We start from the raw sequence: 26,346 nt of genomic DNA, 5'->3' as shown, positions 1-26,346 counted from the left end.
CCCCCACCCCCGAGATTCCAGTACCTGCAGTTGGGGGGCAGCCCCACCCCCACCCCCGAGATTCCAATACCTGCAGTGGGGGCCAGCCCGCCATGCCCACAACCCTCTTCCCCCTGCAACAGGGCCAGGCCAGGCCACTCACCTCCTGGCCGGTGCTCTGCTCCAGGTAGGCACCCCCTCACAGCCCCGGGTGCCCTCCACCACTGGGCTCCTAATCTCCCACCACACATGGGCTGAGTTCTCCCTGCCTTCCCTGTTCCCCCTCCCCTGGTGTGGCCTGCTCACAGTCAGTCCCTGAAACAGATTTTTAATTTTTCTGACAGGTGACTGCCACCCATGGGCTATGCCACCTGCTGGGCTTCACACACAGCACACAGGCTGAGTGGCAGAAGGTAGGAGCTGTCCTCCGGTCCCCCAGCGGGCACAAGAGGGCGCACCAAGGACCAGGCTGCCTGAGCTGCCTCCGGCAGTCAAGTATAAAAACCAAATTTGAGGGGGAAAGGCAGTAAGTTAAAAAATTTTATAAATGCTGATTTCACCAAAAAGAAGACTAACAGTGTCTGTTAAAATATCGGGCTCCCCAAATGCTACTAACCGTATTACTATTCACTGTTGAAAGGAAGGTCTGAGGAGAGAGACCAAATTCTATAAATCCTATAAAACTCTAATGGCTTAAAGTTAAAAAGTCTTTACAAGAGAAACTGATGATATTGATCAGTTGGGAACTCAAGTCATGCTGGCCTCCGATAGAGACCTACTGTGTAAAGTTAGTTAGCCACCTGTTTTCTTCAGAAGTGCCAATATCTATCCCATGTAGAAGGGTGCATGTTGGTATATGTATGTATTATTTTTAATAAACATACATTATACTTGTAATCAAGAAATTGGATTCTCTGGAAGGCAGCAGAAAGCTTTTTCAGTTAATTAAAGAGTCCTTGATACACAGCTGTCCTTACATCCAGCCCATCTCAGGCTGGGTCCCCCTCGCCAACCCTGGCTCGGCTTCCCCTCCAAGTCAGCGCTGACCCTGCTGTGGCCCCTTTGCCCCACTCTTGCAGCATCTTGGAAAGTCCATGTTGTTACCGCCAGCAGGGACCCCGGCCCACCCTCCCCAAGCACTGACCACCCTTTGCCCTGGAAGGGGCTGTTCTCACTTACCGCCTTCCCATGTATTCTGGGCCCAGCTGACTTGTCTGGCCTGTTCTGCAACCCCAGACAGGGGCTCCTCTTCTTTTGCCCAGGGCCACTACTTCAGCCCCTGGCCCACAGTCGCTCCTGTGGCCGCACCTGTCACCCCGCAGGCAGCCTGTCCACACTCCCTGTGCACAGTGCTGGGTGAAGGCGAGCAGAACTGGGTCCTGCGCTTTGCGTTTGGAAAGCCACGCAGCCAAGTCTCCTCGTGCCACGACCACGGACTCGGGCTCTAGGGACGGGCTTCCCCCAGAGGGCACCCCTGGGCCAGGCCACTGAGGAGTCCACAGTTGGCTTCCATTGCTTTCTTTCAGATGTACCAGAAGGAGAAGCAGGTTCTCGAGGAGCTGAGCCGGCGCACCGGGACGAGGCTCCAGCCCCTAAGCAGGGGCCTCTTCTAACGCTTGCTGGGGCTCAAGACGCGAGCGGCCCCTGAGGGACTCTCCAGTGCACAGGGGCACCGTGTGGAGGGCAGACGGACCCTCACTTTCGGGCCCTGAGGATCAGGGACACCCCCAAACTGAGGGCCCTGCTGGTAGCTGCTGCCCTGTGGGGTGCAGAAGTGACAAAGTATGAAAAGAAATGTCCGTTCATGTCTTCATTTGGAACCCAGCAGACGTGTTCTTTTCTTTCTTTTTTTTTAACGTTTTATTTATTTTGAGAAAGAGAGAGAGACAGCATAAGCAGAAGAGGGTGAGAGAGAGAGACAGCGTGAGCAGGGGAGGGTCAGAGAGAGAGAGACAGCATGAGCAGGGGAGGGTAAGAGAGAGAGGGAGATACAGAATCTGAAGCAGCTCCAGGCTCTGAGCTGTCAGCACAGAGCCCGACGTGGCCTCGAACCCACGAACGTGAGATCATGACCTGAGCTGAAGTTGGACGCTCAACCGACTGAGACCCCCAGGCGCCCCTTGACGTGTTATTTTCCTTTTGCTAATAAAATAGTTCTAAAGTCCTAGAATGGGGAGATGGAGCACAGGAGCCTCATCCACCTTGGGGTACTGCCTTTGGCAAGAGGTGTTCCTCTGCTGCCTGTGCAGCCTGCTCAGGAAGATCAAACCGGCAGCCCAGGGCGGGCGGGCCCTTCTCCCTCCCACAGGGACCCTGTTGCACTCGGTGCCACTCACCCTCGAGTGTTGTGACCTGCCACCTTTATGAGGGGAGACACAGGCTGACCTTTAGGGTGGCCACAAAGCCCAGGACAACCTCAGCCAGGTGACCCCTAGCAGACATCTCCGGCCCCTCCCATCTCCTGAGATGGGCACAGCCCCGGCTCTGACCTTTACCATGGACTCTACCTAAGGCCTCTTTCCCGGCACTGACGTGGCCGGAGCTCTCGAACCCTGTTGGCCCCCAGCCACCTGCTGAGCGAAGGGAAGAGTCTCTGGCTCCAGGGGAGCCCTGACCTCCAACTGCTACATCCATCGCCCTTCCTGTGTTTCCTGCCTTATCCTCTGAATATTAAGCCCAGGAGGCGGCACAGACCATCCAGAGCGTCGTGGGAGCAGAGCGCAGAGGTGCTCTGGGCCAGCCCGGGGCCTCCTTCACCAGCCTTGACAAGGGCATGGTGAACTCTGCAGAGGCCGTGGCAATAAAACAACCTCTCAGGAACTCTCTGGCCCCCAAACCAGGAATATTACAATTCTGAGAATTTGGTTTCTCCCATGAATCCATTTCAAAAACATTAAAATGCATTTCCCACTGGATCTGCCGTGTCTGCACTTGGACTTGCCCTGGTCGCTCAGGGACCCAGGAGGGCTCGCGGTGTTCCCGAGCCGCACGGGCTCTGCACGGCCTGCCTGTAGCCGGGGAAGCTGGTTATCGGTGGAAAGTCGAACAGCTCTCGGCGCCGCGGTTCTTTTTAAGAGAATGAAGGGGTCCTGAGACCGGCCTGTCCTGTCAGCAGGTGTTTCGGATGCTGCCCCGTCTTCTGTTACAGCCTCCATGCAGCTCTGGGCACGGGGGGGGGGGGGGGGGGGGGGGGGGGGGGGGGGGGGGGTGGCTGGGGGGGTCCAGCTTTATCAGGCAACGCCCAGTGCTTCCCAGGGGCCTGGCCACTCATCCCTCTGCAGCCCATAGCAGGGACTTGGGTCCAGACCCCAGCCCGCATGCACCCGGACTCCTGCACCCGTCACATGTGCCCTGGGGCTGGCCTGCGTCTGTGTGTCAGCAGTGACAGGCTCCTCATTGGTGTCCCATGGGTTTTTCTTTTTAATTGATTTAGAGGGGTTTTTATATATCATTGAAAAAGATAGGGAATGTAAGCCCGTGTCCTTCTGACTTAAATCTGAGAAAAGGCCACCCCACCCAGCCACGCAACTCCGTCTCGGCTGTCTCATTCCCCTGAACACTTCTGCCCACCCCTGACCTGGCCACAGTGCCCTGGGTCGAGGGCTTCTGCAAGCCCAGTCTCTGCCGGGACAGGCCCCTCCTCCCGCCCCGGGGGTCCCTCGGGTTCGTCAGCCCTTTACTCTCCCGCGTGGTCTCCAGATTCGGCTCCTGAGCGCCGTGGAGCACCTGGAGTCTCGATTAGAGGCACAGTCAGTCTGTAGACCTGCTGGGGACGTTAGGGCTCCAGGCCAGGCCTATGTGGTACCTTGTTTCATGGATCTTCGACCCCTCAGCACAGGTGGGCGCCCCGCAGCACCCCTCACCCAGGGGCAGGAGGGCACGGCCATGAGAAGAAAATAGTTTCTCCACTCACACGACTTCTGACACGAAGTGCTAGGAGTCTGTGCAGACCCCACAGCGTAAGGGCTCAGTCCCACCGCACTGCCCCCACTCGGCAGCAGGGCACCCACGCTTCTGTCCACCTCTACCACAGATCAGAGGATTGTGGGCTTCCGGAGCTCCGTGAGCAGAAGTGGGGGTGAACACCAAACCTCCAGCTCTTACGGCACGCAGTCAAGCTCTGCACAGCCTCCACCCCGTGCTCCAAGCACTCGGAGCCAGAACCCCCTCCCAGGCAGATTTGTAGCAGTGTTGGAAGTTATGACCGCTTCGACTTTCACGGGTCTCTTCCAGGGCCTGCTCAGATCTCTTCAGTGTCCCCAGATCGGCCTGCACAGGACCATGGGGAGCCCCCCCATGAGGGCCGCCTTCACCCCTGCACCTGCCTTGCTCTGCCCTGTCACAGCACCTAGACGCTCCTCAATGCAGGAACACGTTTCCTTCGTCCCTGCGGACCAAGAGCTCCTGAGAACCTTGTGATTTCCTGGGTGATAGGAATGTCTTTTGTTCTAATGAGGCAACTCTTGGTGGGCTCCTGGGTGGCTCCTCGTCCCCAGAAAGACCTGCCATGATTGGAAGCTTGGAACTTTTAGGCCCCTCCTCCCAGAGGGAGAGAAGGACTGGAAATGCAGTCACTGTAGCTCATGGGCACGCCTACGTCTGGAAGCCCCCATAAATCCCAGTTGTGCAAGGCCCAGGAGCCTCCAAGTGAATGAACACGTCCACACTGAGACGGTGATGCACCCCTACTGCACGTGGCAGAGGCTCCTATGCTGGGGACCCTCCCAGACCTGCCCCACCCCTTATCACATCCTTCAATAAACTGGCACATGTGTTTCCTGAGTTCTGTGAGCGGCTCTAACAAAGTCATCGAACCTGAAGAGGGGTCATGGGGACCTCTGCTCCCTGATGCAGCAGATCAGGGGCAGGGACAACCTGCGCTTGCATGGGGGGCGGGGCAGCCTCGTCCTCACACAGGTGGACGGTGTCAGAGCCGAGTTGGATGGCAGGACATCACGGTGATGCCAGAGGACTGGTGACTAGAAGTGACAGAAGTGCCCGTTCCATGTGTGAGTAAAGGACATTCATGGGGAAGAACTGGAGTTTCCTCACTCAGGACACACAAAACTGGGTTTTTGCAATTTATCAGGCCATCCAAAGACATCCAACTTCTAAATGTCTTCCCTGTATTGAATTAACGATTATGTTGAGAAATGAAACCCAAGAGAAAAGCCATGTTAGAAAACATCAACGGGAAAATCAGAAATGGAGTCAGACCTTTAATTGCCTCTCACAAGAGATGTGCGCGTGGGCACCTGCCGCCCCCCCCCCCGGAGGCCCCCGAGCGCCCACACGGCTCGGGCGTCCACTTCTCCGGGCCACCACCCCACGAGCCTGCAGGGTGCGAGGAGACAGACAGGCGACGGCTCTCACTGGTGCAGAACTTGGGGAAAAGAGAGGTTATCCCAGAAGGGGCAGAAGAAACACCTGTAATGTTTAAATGTGATGTTTACGTGAAAATCATATTAAAATGTCGAGGGAATAGAATTCCACCAAGGAAAAAAAGTCACAAAAAAAGAAGACTAAAGGCGATGTTCATACCAGGAGCCCTGACAGAACCAAATGGAACAAGCGCACAGAGAAAGCCCCCTTTCCTCCTCCCTCTTCGGAGGGAACCGCGTTCAACTTGGCGCTTGACTCGTAGGAGGAGCCACGCACACCTGCGCCGAAAGGTAACTGCCCCGCAAGAGCCCCTCCCCCGCCTGCTTTGCTTCTCGAGCCCGAGCCCGGGGGGGGGGCCCTCACCTCGGCCGCTTGTAGGAGGCAGGCCTCCCAGTTACCATGTCTGACTTTGCTGGTGGTGTTTGTTCCCGGGAAGGCCTAACAGTTTACACAGCTAACCCTGGGCCACCCTTCCTGATGAAGTCCCTGTATTTCCTCACGCCTCACAGTCCAGCCTCTGGGGACAAGGCTGCAGGCCTCTGCCGGGGCTCCCCGGCCACACCCGCCGGGGAAGCGGGACCCTGCTGCTTACCGGAGCCCAGCTCTGGAGGCTCACAGGCCCGGAGCCTGTGTGGGCAGGATGCCGTCAGATGCCACCCTAGGAGAGCCGAGATTTCGGGGTGTAGTTACCGCCTTGGCCTGGCTCGCAGACACCACGCTACAGGCAAGTCGTGCTGCCAGGGCTCGGGGCGGGGGGCTTCCCCACATCCCTGCTCATACTCCCGGCACCACTCCCGCGGGGCTGGACAAATGACCCAGGCCACAAGCAGCCTCTCCGGGAGGTTAGCATGGGGTCCATTTCCGGCCCTCGACCACCACGGGCTGACACTGCCAAAGACCCCCTGCCTCCTTCCGGAAGACAGCAGGGCCTTCCCAAATTCCCCGCTACAGCCTGCGGACCTGACAAAGACAGGGTCCCTGGCTTCGCAGCAGGGGTGAGGAGGTGCCACCCAAGCCCTGGGGTTTTCCCACTCCACAAACCCAGGAAACTGGCCTTGACTTACCCGCTAAGGGCTGCGAAGGGGGGGCCCGCCGCGTGGTGCAGGAAGCCGGAGGCAGGTGGGAGGGCGGTGGCTGAGACCACCGGGGGCCACAAGGGGTAGCCCGCCGGGGAGGCCTGCGGCGGGGCTGGGGGCGCGTAGTGGTGGTGGTGATGCACGGAGGGTGGCTTCTGCCTCTGGGCTCGCAGGACAGGAGGAGCCCCCTGTGAGTCCTCAGCACAGCGCACAACTGGCCCGTTTCTACAGGGTGGAGGCTGCTCCCTGGGTCCACCCTTTCCCTCTGCCTGCTTTCTACCTTAGGAGTGGCCAGAACCCAGGATTGGCATCAAAGAGAAGGGCAGAGGGAGGTGGGAAGGAGGGGAGGGCAGCTGGGGGGGAAGGGAAGATAGGGAGAAAGGAGGGAAGGGACGGGAGAGGCCCAGGCTCCAGCAGAGCCCGCCTGGCTCTAGGCCCCAAAATGCAGAACTCATCCTGCATCTGGGTGGGACCGGGGAGCGTCAGGGGGGCTTCACAAGCGGGTCACGGACCCCGGAGTCAGATGCGCTTCTCAGGATTGCACAGATACACAGGCTTCCAGAAGAAAAGCCACCCAGGTCCTCTGGCTTTGATTTGGGCCATCTCCTTTGCGCTGGTGCCCGTCCCCAGCCCAGCCTACCTGTGGGGCGGGATGCAGAGGAGTGGCCTGTGATCCCCCGGAGGGCAGGGCTTTGAGCATCAGGTTTTGCATAATGATCTGGTGCATCTGTGCATTCTGCATCAGCATCATCTCCACCATGTCTGGAGGAGAGGCAGGGGGAAGGGGGGCTCCGTCATTCCCAGGCCACATGCGGATTCCCAGGCCACTCCTGAGAACAAAGCCTTAGAGCATCGTTTGTTGAGACAGGTGCAGGTCTCTGTAAGCAAGAGGACGTCTTTGTGCAAGGGCTCTGGGGAGTGCATTTCGAGGTATGAAGCTTCTGTGTTGGAGGGTGTATGTGCTTGAAAATGTACAGGGCCCCTGGGTGGCTCTGTTGGTTAAGCGTCTGACTTCCGCTCAGGTCATGATCTCACGGTTCATGGATTCAAGCCCTGCATTGGGGTCTGTGCTGACAGCTCAGAGCCTGGAGCCTGCTTCTGATCCTGTGTCTCCCCTTCTCTCTGCCCCTCCCCCACTCATGGGGTGTGTGTGTGTGTGTGTGTGTGTGTGTGTGTGTGTGTGGCAGAAACAAACATTAAAAAAATTAAAAATAAGATAAAATGCTGTTGCGCGTGTTCAGCTGGGCTCCTGAGAGGCTGTTCCACTTTGCACTTCTCCTACTGGGTTCTTCACACCCACCTGTGCTGCGCAGTGGCCTCCAAAAGGTGTGTCACGTTCTAATCCCCCAGACCTCTGAATGTGACCTTATTTAGAAAAGGTTCGGGACATTTGGGTGGCTCAGTTGGTTAAGAGTCTGAATTTGGGTCAGGTCATGATCTCACGGTTCATGAGTTCAAGCTCTGCATCGGGCTCTGTGCTGACAGCTCAGAGCCTGGAGCCTGCTTCAGATTCTGTGTCTGCTTCTCTCTCTGCCCCTCCACTACTCACACACACACCCACACACACACACACACTCTCTCTCTCTCTCTCTCTCTCTCAAAAATAAAAATGGGGTGCCTGGGTGGCTCAGTTGGTTAAGCGTCTGGCTTCGGTTCAGGCTGTGATCTCACGGTTCGTGGGTTCGAGCCCCGCATCAGGCTCTGTGCTGACAGCTCAGAGCCTGGAGCCTGTCTTTGAATTCTGTGTCTCCCTCTCTCTCTGACCCTCCCCTGCTCATGCTGTCTGTCTCTCTCTCTCTCTTAAAAATAAATAAAACATTAAAAAAAAACAAAAATAAACATTAAAATTTTTTTTTTCAAATATTTTGTTTATTTCTAGGAGAGAGAGAGAGACAGCGTGAGCAGGGGAGGGTCAGAGAGAGAGGGGGTCACAGACTCTGAAACAGGCTCCAGGCTCTGAGCTGGCAGTCAGCACAGAGCCCGACGCGGGGCTCGAACCCACGAACCGCGAGATCATGACCTAAGCGAAAGTCGGACGCTTAACCGACTAAGCCACCCAGGCGCCCCTTAAAATTTTTTTTTAATTTAAGGGGAAAAAAGGGTCTTTGCCGCTGTAACAAGAATCTTGGGATGAGATCATCCTGGATTATCCAGGTAGGCCCTGACTGCAAGGGCAAGTGCCTTTACAAGAGAGACAGAAGAGGTTTGCGACAGCACAGGAGAGGCGGCCTGGAGGTGAGGCAGAGAAGGGAGCCACATGGCCACAGGCCAGGACTGCCTACAACTGAAGGGAGCCTGGCCACGTGACACCCGGATTTCAGAATTCCCATCTCCAGACTGAGAGAAAGTACATTTCTACTGTTTTAAGCCCCCAGGCCTGTGGTACTTTATTGCAGCCGCCCCAGGAAGTGAATACTCTCACCATCTCAGGATACTACGAAGCATACACGTTTTTGTCAGTGTAACAGGTAAACATGGTTCTTTCCACAGTAACTAAGCCCTGGAAGGGAAGCAACCCTGAGGGTCTGTCAGCCTCCCTACAGACAGGTAGGTCCCTAAAACCTGTCAAAAAAGAAGAGCCTCAGGCGTCGGCCGGAGCCAGAGCTCCTGCAGGCATGGCCGTGGCCTTGGCCGGGACTGGGATGGGCACAGCCACAGTCCTTTGGCGCTAGCCGCACCTCGGTAATCACATGTGCCAATTCCTTAAAATACATGTCTCTCTCTAGACACATCCCTGGAGGCCTCCCCCCCCCCCCGCCACTAAGATTTGGCCCCAGGCCTGGGAGCAATGGGGGCGGGGCACACAGCTAGATTCCCACAGCAATGACGTTGTGGGAGCTCCTCCCTGCAAGACAGGAAAGTGGAGGGGCTGAGTCGGGCAGCTCCATCCTGGGCAAAGTCCCTGGAGGAGACCCACGTGGGTTGAGGCCTGGGCAGCCTGTTCTGCAGCAGCTAGCTTCCCACCACATTCAGGAAGCTTCCCCAACAGCCTAACAAGATTCCCTGCCCCTGAGTAAAGACTGGAGGAGAAGAGCTCCAGAAAGGGCCTTGCACCATTGCCTCAGGATTATTGCCTCAGGATAAGTGTTGCAGCGAGATGAGGTCTTCAACATGGCACAGGGCCAAATCAATACCCATGGCAAGAGATAACACCAATCCCTAACTCATACACAAAATTATTCCAGATGGGACATAAATCTAAATGAGAAAAGTAAACAAACCTGTAGAAGAACATCTTCATGACCTTGAGTGGGTAAAGATTTCTTAAACAGGACAGAAAAGGCACTAATTCATAAAGGAAAAAGCCTGAAAAACAGAACTTTGTTAAAATCAATAACGTGTTCATCCAAAGACACCAGGATGAAAGGGAAAGGCACGGCACAGGAAGACTTAACATCTGCTTTACATGTATCAAAAAGGATCTATGTTAGAATACTAGAGTCAGTGAGAGAGGCAAAGGACCTGAAAGAAAAATGGGCAAAATACTTGAATGGGCACTTCATGAAAAGGATATTCACAGCCAATAAATATCGACAACGTAACATGCAAGTTAAAATCAGAATGAACTGCCCTGACAAGCCCACCATGACATTCCCTCCTGTGAAGTGTAAGCAGGTACTACCACTTTGGAAAACTGTCTGGCAGTATTTCCTGACCCAAACATCTCATCCCTAGGCATATGCTCCACAGAAATGCACATGCCCATTCACTAGAAGATGGGACCCTGTGGTGGCCCCAGCCAAAAAACACTGGAACACCCAATCCCAAAAGAATGGGTCCACAATTCGCGTGATATCATCATGATTGAATAGTGTGGTCAGCTGAATGATAGACTCCCAACATGTACATATTCTGATCCCTGCATCCTGTGAAATGTGTTTCATTATATGGTAAAAGGAATGTTTTTAAGAGTCTTGGGGTGGAAGCTACCCAAGTGTCCACTGGCAGGTGAAGGCAGTCCATCCACACATTAGTATTATTCAGCCTTAAAAAGGAAGGAAATTCTAACATCTGCCACAACATGATAAACCTCAGAGATGTTATTCCAGGTGAAATAAGCCAGTCACAGAAGGACAAACACTCAATGATTCTTCTCATATATGTAGTCAAATTCAGAGACAGGGAGTAGGATGCTGGGGTCTGGGGGTTGGTAGGAAGGGCAAATGGGGAGTTGTTCATTAGGTACACAGTTTCAGTTTTGCAAGATGGCAAGTTCTCCATATCTGTCGCACAACAATGTGTATCTAGTTAACACTACTTAGCCATGTATAAGATGCTAAGTTTTATGGGTTTTTTACCACAATGTTTTTTTCTAGGAAAGAGAGAGAGAGACAGCGTGAATAGGGAAGGGTCAGAGAGAGAGGGAGTCACAGACTGAAACAGGCTCCAGGCTCTGAGCTGGCAGTCAGCACAGAGCCTGACGCGGGGCTCGAACCCACGAACCGCGAGATCATGACCTAAGCAAAAGTTGGACACTTAACTGACTAAGCCACCCAGGCACCCTTACCACAATTTTTTAAATTAGTTGATTTTTCTAAAAAGAATTTTGAGATGGAGAGATCGCGGATTATCTGTATTGGCCCAATGTAATCACAAGGGTCCTCAGAAAGTGTTGAAAGAATATATCAATCTGGATCTGAATATCAGCAAAACTGGTATATAAGAACAAGGGGAAATTGGGGTGCCTGGGTGGCTCAGGCAGTTAAGCATCCATCCAATTCTTTTTTTTTTTTTTTAATTTTGATGTTCTTTCTCTGAGAGAGACAGCCTGAGCAGGGGAGGGTCAGAGAGAGAAGGAGACACAGAATCCCAAACAGGCTCCAGGCTCTGAGCTAGCTGTCAGCATCAGAGCCCAATGCAGGGCTCGAACCTAAGAACCATGAGATCATGACCTGAGCGGAAGTCGGACGCCTAACCGACTGAGCTACTCAGGCGCCCCAAAACCCATCCTACTCTTGATTTTAGCTCAGGTTGTGATCTCACGGTCAGTCGTGGGATAAAGCCCCGCAGTGGTCTCTGCACTGAGTGTGGAGCCTGCTTGGGATTCTCTGTCTCTCCCCCTTTGCCCCTCCTTGGCTCATGCTCTTTCTCAAAAATAAATAAATAAATGTTTAAAAAGGGGGGGGGGGGCGTAGTGGGGATAAAAACATTTGCCAGAAAGCAAACACTGAGGGAGTTTCCAGAGTCTGTTCTAAAGGAACTTGGAAAGGATTTAAAAAAAAAATTTTTTTAATGTTTTATTTATTTCTAAGAGAGAGACAGCGTGAACAGGGGAGGGTCAGAGAGGGAGGGAGACACAGAATCCCAAACAGGTTTCAGGCTCTGAGCTGTCAGCACAGAGCCCAATACAGGGCTCGAACCCACGAACCGTGAGATGATGACCTGAGCCAAAGTTGGACACCTAACCAACTGAGCCACCCAGGCGCCCCAGGATTTTTATTTCAACATGATAAAAGGGTGGTCTGAGATTCAACAGAGGGGAGGCAGAAAGGTCAGCTAAGTTCAAACAGTATTTTCTGTATGAAATCATACTAGGGTCTAGTTTGTGAAGTTTTCTCAAAGGAGACATAGGGAGCAGAGGAGGGGAGGGATGCTGTTCCAAGGTCCTGTCACCAGGAGAGGGGGACTCAAGATGCCACGTGCTCAACTTTGTACTCAGACTCAATATAGGGAAAGAAAGAATGAAAAGAAAGAGAAAGAGAGAAAGAGAGAAAGAGAGAAAGAAAGAAAGAGAGAAAGAAAGAAAGAAAAAAGAAAGAAAGAAAGAAAGAAAGAAAGAAAGAAAGAAAGAAAGAAAGAAAGAAAGAAAGAAAGAAAGATGGATCAAAAGCAGAATCAGACCTATAAATGCAGAAAACAATCTGATGGTTGCCGGAGGGGAGGGGCCTTGGGGAAAATGGGTAAAGGGGCGAGAGATACTGGCCTCCAGTTACGGGGTGAGCAAGTGACAGGAAGAAAAGAGCAGTATAAGGAATATGGTCTATGACACGGCAGTTGTTAAAAAGCCCACTAGTTCTCCGAAGTGGTGGTTAGACTCTTTGCGAGTTCACAGTTTTACATCTGAATACTTTAGCTGGCTGGAATCCGTTTTGGTATAAGCAGCGGGAGGCCTGACCTTAATTTGTCTAAATACCGAGGCACGTATCAAATGTTCCATTTTTTACCACTGATTTTCAAAGACACCTTTTCTCTAGGAAGGCATACAGGCATTCGCACACACAAACACACGTGAAGCACACACGTGGTTTTGCTCGGTTTGCCTCTGGAACCTGACAGTCTGTCACCAAGGTTCATCTGGAAAACCAGCGAGGAGGGATGGACGGCCCTGGCAGCGCACCTCTGAGCGCACAGGCCGTGCTCAGCAGCTCCCGGGCACCCTCCCCGGCTGCAGCGCCGGCGGCACCCCTGGCTGAGCCGCGGGGCAGCCTTGCGCCAGGCCCGGCACGCGTTACAGCCTTCGCAGGAGCTCCGGTGAGAAACCAGTCCTCTCAGCCACTGGGACAGAATGGAGAACACTGACCAGAGGATTCTACACGCAGGTCTGCCTCTAGACACTAAGGCCATTAGTCGTCAGGCAGGGAGCTTCCGGGGGCGGGTGTGTTCACTGCTCCATTAGTGACGGGTTCATGGGCATACTTGTCTGTCCGCACTCATCAGACCGGACACTTTAAATGAGTGAAATTTATCCTGTCATCTCAATAAAGTGGTTTTAATCTAGTATTTAAAACAAGAAACAATTTAGCCAAGGCGTTCGTATAGCGAATAATCAATCAGATGAGCTGGGATTGGAGCCCCCATCTGCTCAATTCCTGGTTCTTGTGTTTTTCCCTCAGTGATAGCCACTCTTAAAATTATTTTCATGTTGGTAATCTATAGATTCAGTTGAGTACCCAAAAACTGGACTATTCTGTTTCCAAAAATATTTTTTGTTTTGGTAGAAAATTTTGCAAACCCATAATGGTATTAATATGGTACACTTACCTTCCTTTTTAAAAAAGTTTTTAATTTTATTTAGATCCAAGTTAGTTAACAGTGTAGTAATGATTTCAGAAGTAGAATTTAATGATTCATCACTTACATATAACACCCGGTGCTCATCCCAACCAGGGTCCTCCTTAATGGTCATCCCTATTTAGCTCATCCCCCCACCCACCTCCCCTCCAACAACCCTCAGTTTGTTCTCTGTATTTAAGAGTCTCTTATGGTTTGCTTCCCTCTCTCTCATTTTATCTTACTTTCCTTCCCTTCCCATATGTTCATTTGTTTTGTTTTTTAAATTCCATATGAGTGAAATCATATGACACTTGTCTTTTTTGGACTTATTTCGCTTAGCATAATACCCTCTAGTTCCATCCATTGTTGCAAATGGCAACAAAGATTTCATTCTTGTTGATCACCGACTAATATTCTACTGTATACATCTTCTTTATCCATTCATCAGTCATAATTTGGCTACTGTTGATAATGCTGCTAAAAACATTGGGGTGTATGTGCCCCTTTGAATCATCATTTTTTAATCCTTGGATTATCTAATCTAGTAGTGAAATCACTGGGTCATAGGGTAGTTCTATTTTTAATTTTTTGAGAAACCTCCATACTGTTTTCCAGAGTAGTTGTACCAGTTTGCATTCCTGGAACACTTACCTTCCTTAATACTTCCTGACCTTTGAATGGGGAGAGCCTGCAGAGGGGGAATCTGTGCGATGGGTGGCTGCTGAGGTAGCTGCTGAATGATGGTGGCAGGAGGCTGGGGGACCTAAAAAGAGCCAGATGGTCAGTTTCCTAGACATGCCCTAGGAGAGAGTTCTACAGCATCCACTTACCCACCTACCTACCCATCCACCCATCTATCTGTCTACCCACTCATCCATCACCCTACCCACCTACCCACCCATCTGTGCCCATCCACCTGCTCACCCGTCTCTCTACTCACCCACCCATCCATCCATTCATCTACAACTCTATCCATCTATTTACCTACCCATTCACCTGCCTACCCGTCTATCTCTCTACTCTCCCATCCATCATCCACCCATCTATCCACCCACACATTCATTCATTTATCCATCCATCCAATAGGAACTTTATTATTTAAAAAAATTTTAATGTTTATTTATTTTTGAGACAGAGACAGCATGAGTGGGGGAGGGGCAGAGAGAGAGAAATACACAGAATCCGAAGTAAGGCTGCAGCACAGAGCCTGACGCAGGGCTCAAACTCACAAACTGTGAGATCATGATCTGAGCCGAAGTCGGACGCTTAACCAACTGAGCCACCCAAGGGCCCCCAAAAGGAGCTTTAACTGATTAACCCAGCATATTGAATAGATTGCTGAATAGATATTTGAGTCCAGGTATCACTTAGGACATGGTGTGTTATAAATATTTATGTCTACCCCTAAATTCATATGTTGAAGTTCTAACTTCCAATATGACTACATTTGTAGATAGGGCCTGTGAAAAGGTATAAAAGGTTAAATGAGGTAATAAAGGTGAGAATCTAATTCAATAGGGCTGGCATCCTCATTAAAGGAGGAAGAGATGGGGCGACTGGGTGACTCAGTTAAGTGGCTAACTTTGGCTCAGGTCATGATCTCATGGCTCGTGAGTTTGAGCCCTGCGTCGGACTCTCATCTATCAGCGCAGAGCCCGCTTCAGATCCTCTGTCACCCCCTTTCTCTGCCTCTCCGTGGCTTGTGCTCGTGCTCGCCCTCTCTCGAAAATAAACAGACATTTAAAAAAATTTTTTTAAGAGGAAGAGATGCTAGAGAGCCTTCTCTGTCTGCCATGTGAGAACAGTGAAAAGGCAGCTGTCTGCCAGCCAGGAAGAGAACTCTCTCCAGGAACCTGATTGGCTGGCACCTTGATCTTGGATGTCCAGACTCCAAAACTGTGAGAAAATAAATTTCTGTTGTTTCAGCTGCCCAGTCGGTGGCACTTTGTTATGGCAGCCCTAGCAGACTAAGACGTGGTGTTTTTAACGTCGCCCACATTTTCTGTCTTCAGTAGGCTAAACTAATGAATGTCTGATCATTAACTTGGCCTTAATGGAGGCGCCTGAGGAACAGGTCATGAAAATAAGTTCTGGCTTCTCTCGAGTTAAAATAAATGTACAAAAATTTCACGCACACACTAGGTGCTGATCGTGTACCAAAGACTTTCTATTTTACTCCTCTTCTGGATGAACAAGGCCCTGAGCTTGTCCTTTCTTTCCTGGTTCACAGAACTGATGGCATCGAGCAGGGGCTGGCAAACTCTTCCTGTGGAGGGCCAGACAATGAACAGTTCTGACTCTGGCCATGTAGCCTCAGTTGCAACTACTCAACTCTTCCATTGTAGCTTGGAGGCAGCCATAGACAGGAAAGACTCAACCAATGAAAGTTCAATTATGGGCACTGAGATTTGCATTTCATATCATTTTCATGTGTTACAAACTATTATTCTTCTTTTGATGTTTTTCTCCCCAAACATCTAAAAACATAAGATCAGTCTTAGCTACAGGTTGTACAAAAACAGAGGGCAGGCCAGCTTTGGGTCATAGCCACACTTTGCTATCCACTGCATAGACTGATGGGACTATGCCTTCCTGGCTTGGAGGACACTCTACCTCAGAGTCTCTGGGTCCAGCCTCAAGGAAATTCACTGTAACAAACAAAGGCCCCTCCTGTCCTCTGCTTGTCACGGGGGCTGAGCTGAAACATGCGAGCAGTGTAAGCGTGTTTGAATGGGAGGAGCCTCTTGTGCTTACACCCCACCACCCCCACCACTCCCGGGAGGAGGTTTCAGCTGTTGGGAGACCTGAAGGCACAGGCTGGCGACATCTGGACCTGGACACAGACAGCCCAGGGGCAGTCCACTGGCACAGATCTCTCCCTGATCGGAAGTCGCCCCTTCCCACTCTCTTCCCTCAGCCACGTGCTGCCAGGGTCTTGTTCCAAAGAACAAACACCCTCCAGGTATTGGCCCCAGCCTGCCGGCACCAATATTCTCCCTGGTCAGCAGGTCCAGAACCTTCTCAGCTTGGTCCTGCCCACCTCCTCGGCCTTCTCTGCCTTCTCACCTGCCCTCCCGTACTGGAGAAGTCAGAGTTGCTTTCCATTGCCTGCAACCCAGATGCTGCATGAGGTTCTCAAAATCGGAACACTTTTTTACCTTTTAAAATTCTGCCATTGGGGCACCTGGGTGGCTCACTCTGTTAAGCTTTTGACTTTTGGTCTCTACGATCTCATGGTTCTTGGGTTCAAGCCCCACCTCAGGCTCTGTGCTACGCTGACAGCAGGAAGCCTGCTTGGGATTCTCTCTTTCCCTTTGCCCCTCCTCTGCTTGTATGTGCACTCTCTCTCAAAATTAAAAAATAAACTTTAAAATATGTATGTATATATTGAGGCACCTGGGTGGCTCAGTTGGTCGAATTTCTGACTTTGACTCAGGTCTTGATCTCAGGGCTCGTGAATTCGAGCCCCACATCAGGCTTTGTGCCGATAGCTCGGAGCCTGGAGCCTGCTTTGGAGTCTGTGTCTCCTTCTTTCTCTGTCTCCCTGTCTCACACTCTATCTCTTTCTCTCAAAAATAAAATATTTAAAAAATTTAAAATCTATATGTATATAAAAATGAAATTCTGCCCTTGAAATTAGGGTCTTAGGCTTCTCCTGCTCCTTATGAAATATTGAGAAAGTATGGACACACTTCTTCCCCAAATTCAAGGCCCTTCTGACGCTGAATACTTCTGCTCCTGGTGCACAGGTTAGGACCTGGGAGTCAGGAAGGCCTAAGGGGACCCCAGCCGCTTGTCTGTAATGAGGGGGTGAGGCCTCCCCTTCCCCAAAGCCAGTTCTTAGGGCACCCGTGAGGACTGCACGGAGGAGCCACGGAGGTCCCTGTACAGTGCCTGGGACGTGGGACACGCAGCCACCGTGAGCTCCTGGCTGACTCACCCTCTTCAGACCCCCCCCCCCCCGTAACGCCGCTGAGCTGGGCCCGGAGGAAGGAGCCGGGCTCCCTGGGCCCCGCGCCCTCCCCACTTTGGTTCCTCCCCTGGTTCACCACCGAGACTCGCCAAGTGTTGGATAATCCACGGTGGCTCCAGGGCTGGCGGGGGTGGGGAGACGGCAGGGTACATGCCCGCTGGGGGCACCTCCGAGGGCAGCGCCGCCCCCCAGGCTCCTCCTCTGTTCACCCCACTCCGGGCTTGGGCCTGGGACACCTCCTCCAGGAAGTGCTGCTCCTGCAACAGCAACGCAGGGCCCGCTGCAACCAGGCAGGGAGCACCACAGACACCGAGGCGGGGGGACGGGGGCTCCCGGGCCCCCCACCTGGCACGGAAGTGTGGTCCTCTGTGCAGGGCGGGCCTCGGGGCTGCCTGGCACCGCCGAGCTGCCCCACGGAGGGCACAGCCTCTCCGGGACCGGAGCCGGGCTTTGCGTGTGGGGCACACACGACAGCAGACCTTCTTGTTGAGGGCGGGGAGGGGACGATACTTCTCTTTAGGTTTATGAAATGACACGGATTAGTGTCTGTGTGCTTTTCTCCCAGTCAACAGGGTAGGTTCTCTCTTTTCAGCGTCGCCACAAAGCAGCATTTCGTCATAACCGTCCGTGTGGACTCCATCTGTCACTTTCCACGGTCATTCCCTGTTGCTGAGGCATTTAGTTTGGAGGAGGCCCTTGGCCACCCTAAAACCCCACCTCCTGTAGGAACTGGGTCATTTGCACAGCATTTCTGCCTTGGATAACGTGCAAGTGCAACCACAGCAGGAGTTTTCAGCCGACACCCCCGTTAGAACCTAGACTGGAACGCGCGCCTGCCTCACTTTGTCTTCTGTGACGAGGTGCAGTCTCCTGGCTGCTCGGGGCGTCAGGTACCCACCCCCAAGCCACAGACCCCTGGGGCCCAGTGTTCCCTCCGGGAAGCCCTCCTCCGTGCCTCTGGGCTGGGAGCCCCCGCTTCGGCCCCGAGCCCCAGAAGGCGGCAGGGCGCGCCTGGCCTACCCGGAGCCTCTGCAGAAGGCCTTCCCTCCTCCTCAGAGCACTCAGCATGGCTGCATCCGGCCTGTCCTCACTCCCTGTGGAGAATGATCTTCTTATTTCTGGAAAGGGGCTGCAAGTCGCATTGGGCGGGTTTCCACTCAGGGTGCAAGCACTGCATTGTTCCTGTCACAGAGGCTCCCTGGACACTGAGGAGAGGGAAGAGGCCTTGCAGGTCGTGGTAGTGAGCGAATCTGGGCCGCGAGCCCGGCCTGCTGCCACCTGCAGTCACCCGGGGGCCCCAAGCAGCCTGGAGGCTGGTGCCGTCCACCGAGTCTCGGTAATGTCATTGGCTGCGTGCTGAGGGAGGAGTCCCACTCCAGAGGACGTTCTGAACAGGGTCTGGTGGACCCCAGGCTGGCTCGGGCCTTCCTTCCTCCGGGCACCGCAGACTTATTTTCCAGCGCCCCTCCCCCACTGCTGAGGATGCTAGAGCAATCTGTCCCTGCAGGTGGGGGTCCCCAGGAGTCCCCTCTGCCCTGGCCCATCCCACAGTTCATTGGTCAGTGACCTGGTCTGGAATTTCCTATCTGGATTTGAGTCCTGGGCTCTGCCTGCTGCCCTTGGAAGTGGCCTGAAGGGACATTCCGCATGAGGGAACGTGGAGGCAGCTCTCGTAGGGACTCCCCAGCACCTCACCCAGATGTTCCTGAACCTGGAACAGCACCGGGGAGAGCGGTCCTCTCCCCTGGCTCCTGGGGCCTGAATGTCTGACTATAGGCCAGGGTGGCAGATACAAAGGGGTGCCCTGTCTGGGTGTTTGAGGATGTGATGACCTGACGGACAGGTTGAGCCCTGCATCCCCCACCCAGAGCAAGCTCAGAACAACCTTGGTCTGATCCACGTGTGGCCACTTCCGAGCTGGGCAACCTGGGGCAGGTTATTAGATCTCTCTGGGCTTCTATTTCCTTATCTACAAAATGGGAATAATAAATGTATCCCCTCTCGGGGTTTATATGAGGGTATGATAAGCCACGAGGGCGTGCTCAGCACAGCAGCTGGGGGTGTGTGTGTGTGGGTTTTAAAGATGAAAATGAAAGTCTGTCAATTCGGAGTATGAGAGAAAAGTATAAGGATGGTCTTGCTGATTTCAGGAGGAGGGAGGGACCCAGGGGGAGGTCTCGTGCCTGCCTGTGTGGCTCCAAGCAGCCAGGGCCTCACCTGGCACGAAGCGAGGGTCCTCAGAATCCCCTTCCACATTCTCACGCTCTCGCTCCAGTTTCTGTGCCGAAGAGATCAGGACAGGAAGTGTGCGAGTGGGCAGCGTCTGCGCTGGGTGAGCGGCATCTGCCCCTTCTGCCGCCCGGGGTGACATCCCCCAGAGGGTCCAAAGGGCCCAGTGTCCCACGTGGAGGTGACCGGGGACAAGAAGTGCTGAGTGACAGAGGTGCAGCACAGGTGGCAAGGGTCATGTGTACTGTTGCAGGGACTGTGCAGGCTGCACTCTCCATCCAGTGCACACACATTCCACCGTGAAATCTAAGGGCAGATGCTCTGACATATAGGCTCCTTTCTCTTTAAAGCTTATTTATTTATTTTGGGGGGGGAGGTTCAGAGAGAGAGAGGGAGAGAGAGAATCCCAAGCAGGCTTCATGCTGTCAGCGCAGAGCCTGATGTGAGGCTCCACCTCACAAACCACGAGATCATGGCCTGAGCTGAAATTAAGAGTTGGATGCTTAACCGACTGAGCCACCCAGACGCCCCCGTATGGTCCCTTTCAAGCAGCTTTCTGAAGAGCATGACCGAGGCCAGCTCTGTGGTCCTGACCCCCTCAGATCACCTGGGCCCTGGGCTGAGCAGCAGTCTGGGCCCGTCTTGGGCTGACCCCTGCCAGCGGCCCCCATGTTGGCCCATGGGCCCCATGGAAGGAAGGCCCCTGCACTGGGTGCCTGTCAGGACGGGCTGGCCAGGCACCAGCAGAACGTGCAGTGGGGGACAGGGGTCAGGACGTGCCCTGGGCCGGCCTACGCGGCTCTGGGTCCTGCAGCGGCCAGGGCCTGTCTTCTCTCAAGCTGGGAGGCTCTGCAGCGGAGTTCTGTGCAGCCCTGGAAATGCTTTAGCCTGTGGGTGCAACCGGCCTCCTGGCTGAGAAACCGCCAGAAGAACCTAGCTGATTCTGCAAAAATGCAGAGAAAAATACCCAACAGACCATAGTCCTTCATCATGAGGCTGAAAACAACTGCAAAGCGTCTTGCTTTGGAAGGAGTATTCTCACAAGTCTAATACCTTACTTTGTATATCTGTGCTTCTTTGACAAGTTGTTAAAAACACGATTAACCCCCGCCAGCCCCTGTCGTACCTTCTCTAAGAGTTTCAGGGTCAGTCGGGTCATTGCATCTGCCACTGAGGAGTCCAGCATTCTTGGACCGTAAGAGGGGACACTGCCAGGCCCACCTCTCCCTGGGTCTCAGGTTATCTGCGAGAAAGAACTGCTCAGCTGGACAGAAGCGCCCCAACCCTGGTGTCTTTGAAGGATTCCTGAGCTGGGCCCAGATTACGTCCTGGAGACCGGCCTCTGCTGCCAGAGAAGAGCATGTGGGAGGGTGGCCCCCCTCCCCCTCCCCCTGGACTCCAGCGTCGGGAGCCAACACTGGCATCGCCTTGGCAGTTGCTAGGCAGTGCAGACACAGGAAGGCCCAGGTTGCTGGGTTTCCACTGAGAGTCCTTCCCAGCACCCCCATCCCCTCTGCCTGGGCCCCACCCAGGGGTTACCTATAAACACTGCTAATCCCCAGGTGTAGCCAGGCGGGGCTTACTGGGAAGGCAATGGGCAGCGGCTTGGGCCAGAGGGCCAGAGTGAGGTTCTGGGGGGAAGGACAGTCCTGACCCCCCGTCATGAATGCCCCCACTCTCAGAACTGAGCCCAGAAGAGTATGGGGTAGGGGTTGGGGACAGCTGCATCCTTCCTCATGCACCACAGGGGCCTACCAACCCCTCATCTGGTGCAGCCTCCAGGAGGCCAGCAAGCCCCAGACCCTTCGAGGGACCCTCAGAGCCAGATGGGAGTGAAGCCTGGGCACCCGCAGGGCCGGGTGGGGACACCAGCTCCCTGCAGATTTCAGGAAACTCTGAGGGGCAGAAGGGGCACAAAGGAGATGGCCGATGACATGCCTGGGGCTTCCCTGGTGGGGATTCCCAAGGGGGTCCCCCCCACAGGCACCTCGCCATCCCCTTGCAGGACACAGGGCCACCCGGGACCACCACTGCTCCAGGCAGGGGTGTGATTCCAGCATTGGGGCTGCTCTGTGGGACCCCAGCCCAGAAAGGGGTGGGGGCACCTAGGGACAGGACCACTGGTCGGGTCAGGCGTTGGCGGCTGGAGTGCATGTCTGCAGGGCTGAGGGTGGGGAGGGGTAGCATTCAGCAAGGGAAGCTTTCTATAAATGATCCTTCACACAGAAGGCAGGGCACAAAACTGATATGAGTGGCCCTTCATCTGCTTAGGCTTCGCATTCCAGATTTGCAAATTAATCCGCCCGGCTGAAGAAGCAGACATAACAGATTTGCTATTAGAGCCCATGATAGCAGTCCGGGGCTGCAGTGTGCTCGAGCGGGGGGACCAGCACACTTACAGGCCCTGCCTCAATGCAACTCGTATCAGGTGGCAAAAATGTGGCTAAAAGTCCCTTAAATTGCCCATACACTTTAGTATTTATGGTTTTATATGTATCATAACCCTAACATTCAAACAGGAGGTCTGAGTGTGGACAAAAACGAACTTAGCTAAGCTAGTCAAACTAGCCAGGAGATAATCTCAACGTTATATATAACACATCCCAGTATGGATCTGTTAAAGTGTTTTCATAAAAATGAGGATATTTAGGGGCGTCTGGGTGGCTCAGTTGGTTAAGCGTCCGACTTCAGCTCAGGTCATGATCTCATGGTTCGTGGGTTCGAGCCCCTGTGTCGGGCTCTGTGCTGACAGCTAGCTCAGAGCCTGGAGCCTGCTTCAGATTCTGTATCTCCCTCTCTCTCTGACCCTCCCCTGCTCATGCTGTCTCTATCTCTCTGTCAAAAATAAATAAAATATTTTAAAAAAGATATTTATTTAAAGTTTAGAATTACAGAAAAATCAAGATGGTAAATAGGTTCTCACATATGGCTTCCCCTATTATTTTTTAAAAAATTTTTAATTCTTTTATTTATTTCTGAGAGAGAGAGAGACAGCATGAGCAGGGGAGGGTCAGAGAGAGAGGGAGATACAGAATGTGAAGCAGGTTCCAGACTCTGAGCTAGCTGTCAGTACAGAGCCCGACGTGGGGCTTGAACCCATTACCGTGAGATCATGACCTGAGGCGAAGTTGGATGCTTAACCACGGAGTCACCCAGGCGCCCCTGGCTTCCCCTATTATTAAGACCTTATATTGTTATGTCTACAGAATGTTACAATTACTACAATTAATGAACCTAGACTGATACATTAACTATGGTCCATACTTCCTTTGATTTGCGTTTTTTTTGTTTTGTTTTTTTGCCTGACATCCCTTCTCTGTTCCAAAACATCATATAACTTTTACTCATCATGTCCCCTTAGATTCCTCTTGCTTTGGATGACCTTGGCAGCTATGAGGAGCACTTCTCAGGCATTTTGTGGGGTGTCATCTATTAGCAGGGTTTGTATGTTTTCTCATGATTGGACTGGGGTCTGGGTTGATGGGAGGAAGACCACAGAGATAAAGTGCCATCATCATCACGTCACATCCAGGGTGCATGTGGGAACCTTGACTTTTCACTGTTGATTTTGACATTGATTACCTGGCGGAGGTATATTTGTTAGGTTTCTCCACTACCCAGTTACTATTTTTCTCTCCCTTCCCACACTGTCCTCTGTGGGAGGAAGTCACCATGCACAGCTCATAAATAAGGAGTGAGGGTGGTTTCCCTCCTTGGGGGTGAGTATCTACATAATTTATATGGAGAGCTTTTTAATTGGTGGCTCAGTCGCTTAAGTGTCTGACTTCAGCTCAGGTCATGATCTCACACACAGTTCGTTGTTCGAGCCCTGCATCGGGCTCTGTGCTGACGGCTCAGAGCCTGGAGTCTGCTTCGGATTCTGTGTCTCCCTCTCTCTCTGCCCCTCCCTTGCTCACGGTCTGTCTCTCAATCTCTCAAAAATAAATAACATTTAAAAAATTAAAAAATATAAGTTGAGACTCAGATCCAGCATTAATATAGTCTAGAAAGACCATGGAAATGATTCTGAGGTTCTAGGGAACATAGATTGAACACCAATGACCAAACCAGTGTGAGAAAACTGTGGGTATGTGCCCCATGGAGCTTTAAATCCATTGCAACATGTAGAGTGAGAGATTCAGGCACAGATCTACGGCTGTAACTGCTCTGGGAAAGTCTGATCCTGTGTTCGGCTGGTGTTGCCTGCCTGACCTCTGGTCTTCTGAGCCCACCCACTGCCGCTCATTTTTGCTCAGCCCACTCAATTCTACAAGCTAAGACTGGAAGTGCCACTTACTGAAGGGCCGTGGTCTGACTCAGGAGAGATGCTTTCCGGGGGCTGCGTTTCCAGCACTCTCTGAGAGAGAGCTAAGTCCTGGTTGCTCATGATCACACACTCTCCCGGAGGGGAGACCCTGTGTCAGCAGGACTGTCATTACTGCCTGTTGATGAAAGGGCGTTGTTATTACCCTGATTTCGTTTCAGAGAAGACAGCAAGCAGGCAGCACACAGCCGGCACACAAACAGTGTCCAAGTAAAGGTGTGGGAACAGGTGAGCAGAACAGAAGGAACCCCAGAAATCTAGGGCGTGTCTACGTGTCTACCGCAACATCGGACAGAACAAGGCCACCCACCCCACTCTTGCTTTTTGTGCCACTTTCTCTCTAGTGGCAGGCCACTTGAAGTAGTGTTATCCTACCTGGCTCCCCAATGGCCCATATCTGTAGCAGAGGCATTTGGGACATCACCTTGTCCTTGTCATCTGCCTTGTCATCCTTGAGTTCCGCAGTTCCCTAATCCTGCCACTGAAATGTGGTGGTGTTGTATTTACAGACTCAAAGCGGTGGGGGGTGGGGGGCTTTGTTTTCATCTTCCTTTTAACTGTAAATGGATTATTCCAACAGTGATGAGAAAGGGTAAAATGAGACCCAGGATGTTAAGCCCCATTAGGCAAACAGGATCACTCCTTGGTGAAAGCTGCACAGCTTCCTCAGTGTCCACATGGGCAGAACAACTCGCTGGGGTGCAGTTATGCTACAAGGTGCAGGGAGATGCTTTGGATTATCGTCAACTAGTTTATCAGCTTCCAGTGAGCTTGATTACACCAACAGCACTTGATGGTTAAACTGCGGGCTAGGAATAAAATCATTGCATTGTTTCCTTAACTGGACAAACAGGTTCAAGTGAAGCTAAGGAACAATGATCTCATGAGACTTCGGATTCCCACACAGACCATGAATTCATAACCAAAGTTATACTCCGTCTTTTCTTTAAACTTTTTAACTGCCTTTATTTTTTGGAGCAGCTTTAGGTTCGCAGCAAAATTGAGCAGAAAGTACAAGATTCCCTTTTAATAACCCTTTACAATACACTTGAAATTATTTACCCAAGCTTTTCAAAGCTTTAACCATTTTCCACTTGAAAGACTGTTTTTGATTTTCATTGAACCAGCTTTTTCTGGTGATCAAGAACGGAGCACAATTTAAAAACACATCCTCACCAAAATTTTCTCAAGGAGACTAAAGGCCACTTCGCAAGTTGGCCCTAGGGAGCGCCTTCCAGGCTGGGGTTGCAGAGACTGTCCTAACAGGAATAAGCATGTCTAAGTTAGCCTCTCCTGCGCTTCAGGGCCTCAGCTTGTTCCTCTCCCCTCCAGAGGGTCCTTCCTAACACTCTCTCTGATCCAGGGGACTGCTTTGTGGCAGAAGTGCCAGAGTGGAACCATGACTGTGCGACCCACCGGTCAAATCCTACGCTGCACCGCCCAGAAGTTGCAAGCTGGCGGCAGACGCATTAAATCAGAGACCCCGACATGGCACTGTGTCCCCGGTGAGAGAAACGCAGGTCCAGGAGCGGCACCACTCCCAGTGTCTTGTCCCTGCAACGCTGGGCGCTGTGGACTTGACGGTCCTGGACCGGATTCCCATCCGACAGGCGCCCGCAGGCACGGAGGGAGAAATACAGTCCCGCGACCGGGGAGGGACGCAGAGGGATGAAACCCAAGTGGCCAGGCCGGCGCTCTGCGACTGGGAAGCGAAAAGAAACAGCGTCCCGGAAGACAAAGGCGAGGTGACCCAGGCTCCGACCCCTACGGACCGAGGCCCCGGCTGAAAGCGGGGGAGCTCTAGGACGGGCAGCCGGGGCGAGACAGGCGACGCCGGTCGCAGCCTCCATGCCAGCCGCTCGGCTCGCGAAGTCGCGGCCTCCTGGCCTCCCAGCGCTCACCGAGTAGACACGCCCGTGGGCGGCCTCGGAGCCCCGTCAAAGGGAGGTGAGGCAGGCCTCACCTTCCTGGCGGCCACCTCTAACGCCCCACCAGCGCGACAGGGGACAGAGACTGACGGCCACACTCGCTCCAAAGCCCTTCGAGTGGCCGGCGCAGCCGCACGTACTACACCTGCGCGGGCGCCAACTGGTCTCGGCGCGTGCGCTCGCCGCCCACTCATTGGACAGCCACCCCTTTAAAACCGACCAACCACAGGCCGTTCCGAGGCCTCTGCGCTCCACCATTGGTCCTGCTGGGAGGTGGGATTGACATCGCGCTAAGGGGAGGCCAGAGGTCGACAGGGGCGGAGCTCCGCCCGGGCGGCACCTCCCTGACGGCGCGTGCGCGAGGGCAGGAACGCAACGCTCCGATTGGTGGCGGGGCGGACGGCGCACGCTCGGGGGCGGCGCCCCGACCAAATCTGCGTGACAGTTGTTGCGGGGGGAGGG

General features: G+C 53.1%; 2 protein-coding genes across 5 annotated transcripts in view; one reads left to right on the top strand and one right to left on the bottom strand.

The window, feature by feature from the left end:
• Positions 1 to 1,803, top strand: part of YBEY (ybeY metalloendoribonuclease) — a 6,740-nt gene extending 4,937 nt beyond the window's left edge. For both annotated transcript variants that reach the window (XM_039222148.1, XM_039222147.1), the window contains exons 4-5: positions 324 to 392; positions 1,506 to 1,803. In XM_039222148.1, coding sequence (XP_039078079.1) covers positions 324 to 392; positions 1,506 to 1,592 — 156 coding nt within the window. In that variant the 3' untranslated portion in view covers positions 1,593 to 1,803. The remainder of the gene's footprint in view (positions 1 to 323; positions 393 to 1,505) is intronic.
• Positions 1,804 to 5,953: 4,150 nt separating this feature from the next.
• CUNH21orf58 (chromosome unknown C21orf58 homolog) lies at positions 5,954 to 26,321 on the bottom strand. 3 transcript variants are annotated; one of them, XM_039222150.1, is made up of 9 exons: positions 25,373 to 26,321; positions 23,930 to 24,074; positions 19,621 to 19,681; positions 18,424 to 18,497; positions 17,493 to 17,660; positions 14,082 to 14,193; positions 7,078 to 7,199; positions 6,426 to 6,598; positions 5,954 to 6,019 (listed from the first exon to the last, which is right to left on the bottom strand). In XM_039222150.1, exons 2-9 carry the CDS (start codon positions 24,017 to 24,019, stop codon positions 5,974 to 5,976), a joined length of 846 nt encoding a protein of 281 aa, XP_039078081.1. In that variant the 5' UTR covers positions 24,020 to 24,074; positions 25,373 to 26,321; the 3' UTR covers positions 5,954 to 5,973. The 3 variants fall into 3 exon arrangements, with proteins under 3 accessions (XP_039078081.1, XP_039078082.1, XP_039078083.1); XM_039222151.1 differs by having other exon boundaries at positions 25,858 to 26,321; XM_039222152.1 differs by lacking the exon at positions 25,373 to 26,321 and adding an exon at positions 20,759 to 20,875 and having other exon boundaries at positions 23,930 to 23,988.
• Positions 26,322 to 26,346: the final 25 nt, after the last annotated feature.

Source organism: Hyaena hyaena, unplaced genomic scaffold (genome assembly GCF_003009895.1).
Source record: "Hyaena hyaena isolate Hyena2069 unplaced genomic scaffold, ASM300989v1 scaffold_1087, whole genome shotgun sequence".
Taxonomy (NCBI): domain Eukaryota; kingdom Metazoa; phylum Chordata; class Mammalia; order Carnivora; family Hyaenidae; genus Hyaena; species Hyaena hyaena.
The sequence above is the reverse complement of the archived record's forward strand: the minus strand, read 5'-3'. Positions and strand labels throughout refer to the sequence as shown.

Coding starts and splice junctions, on each gene's coding strand:
- CUNH21orf58 (XM_039222150.1), bottom strand. CDS start 24,019: ATGAGCAACCAGGACTTAGCTCTCTCTCAGAGAGTGCTGGAAACGCAG. Junction 17,661..18,423: donor GCCTTCTGCAGAGGCTCCGG/GTAGGCCAGGCG, acceptor TTGCTGTTGCAG/GAGCAGCACTTCCTGGAGGA. Junction 14,194..17,492: donor CGTGGATTATCCAACACTTG/GCGAGTCTCGGT, acceptor GGCTCTTTTTAG/GTCCCCCAGCCTCCTGCCAC.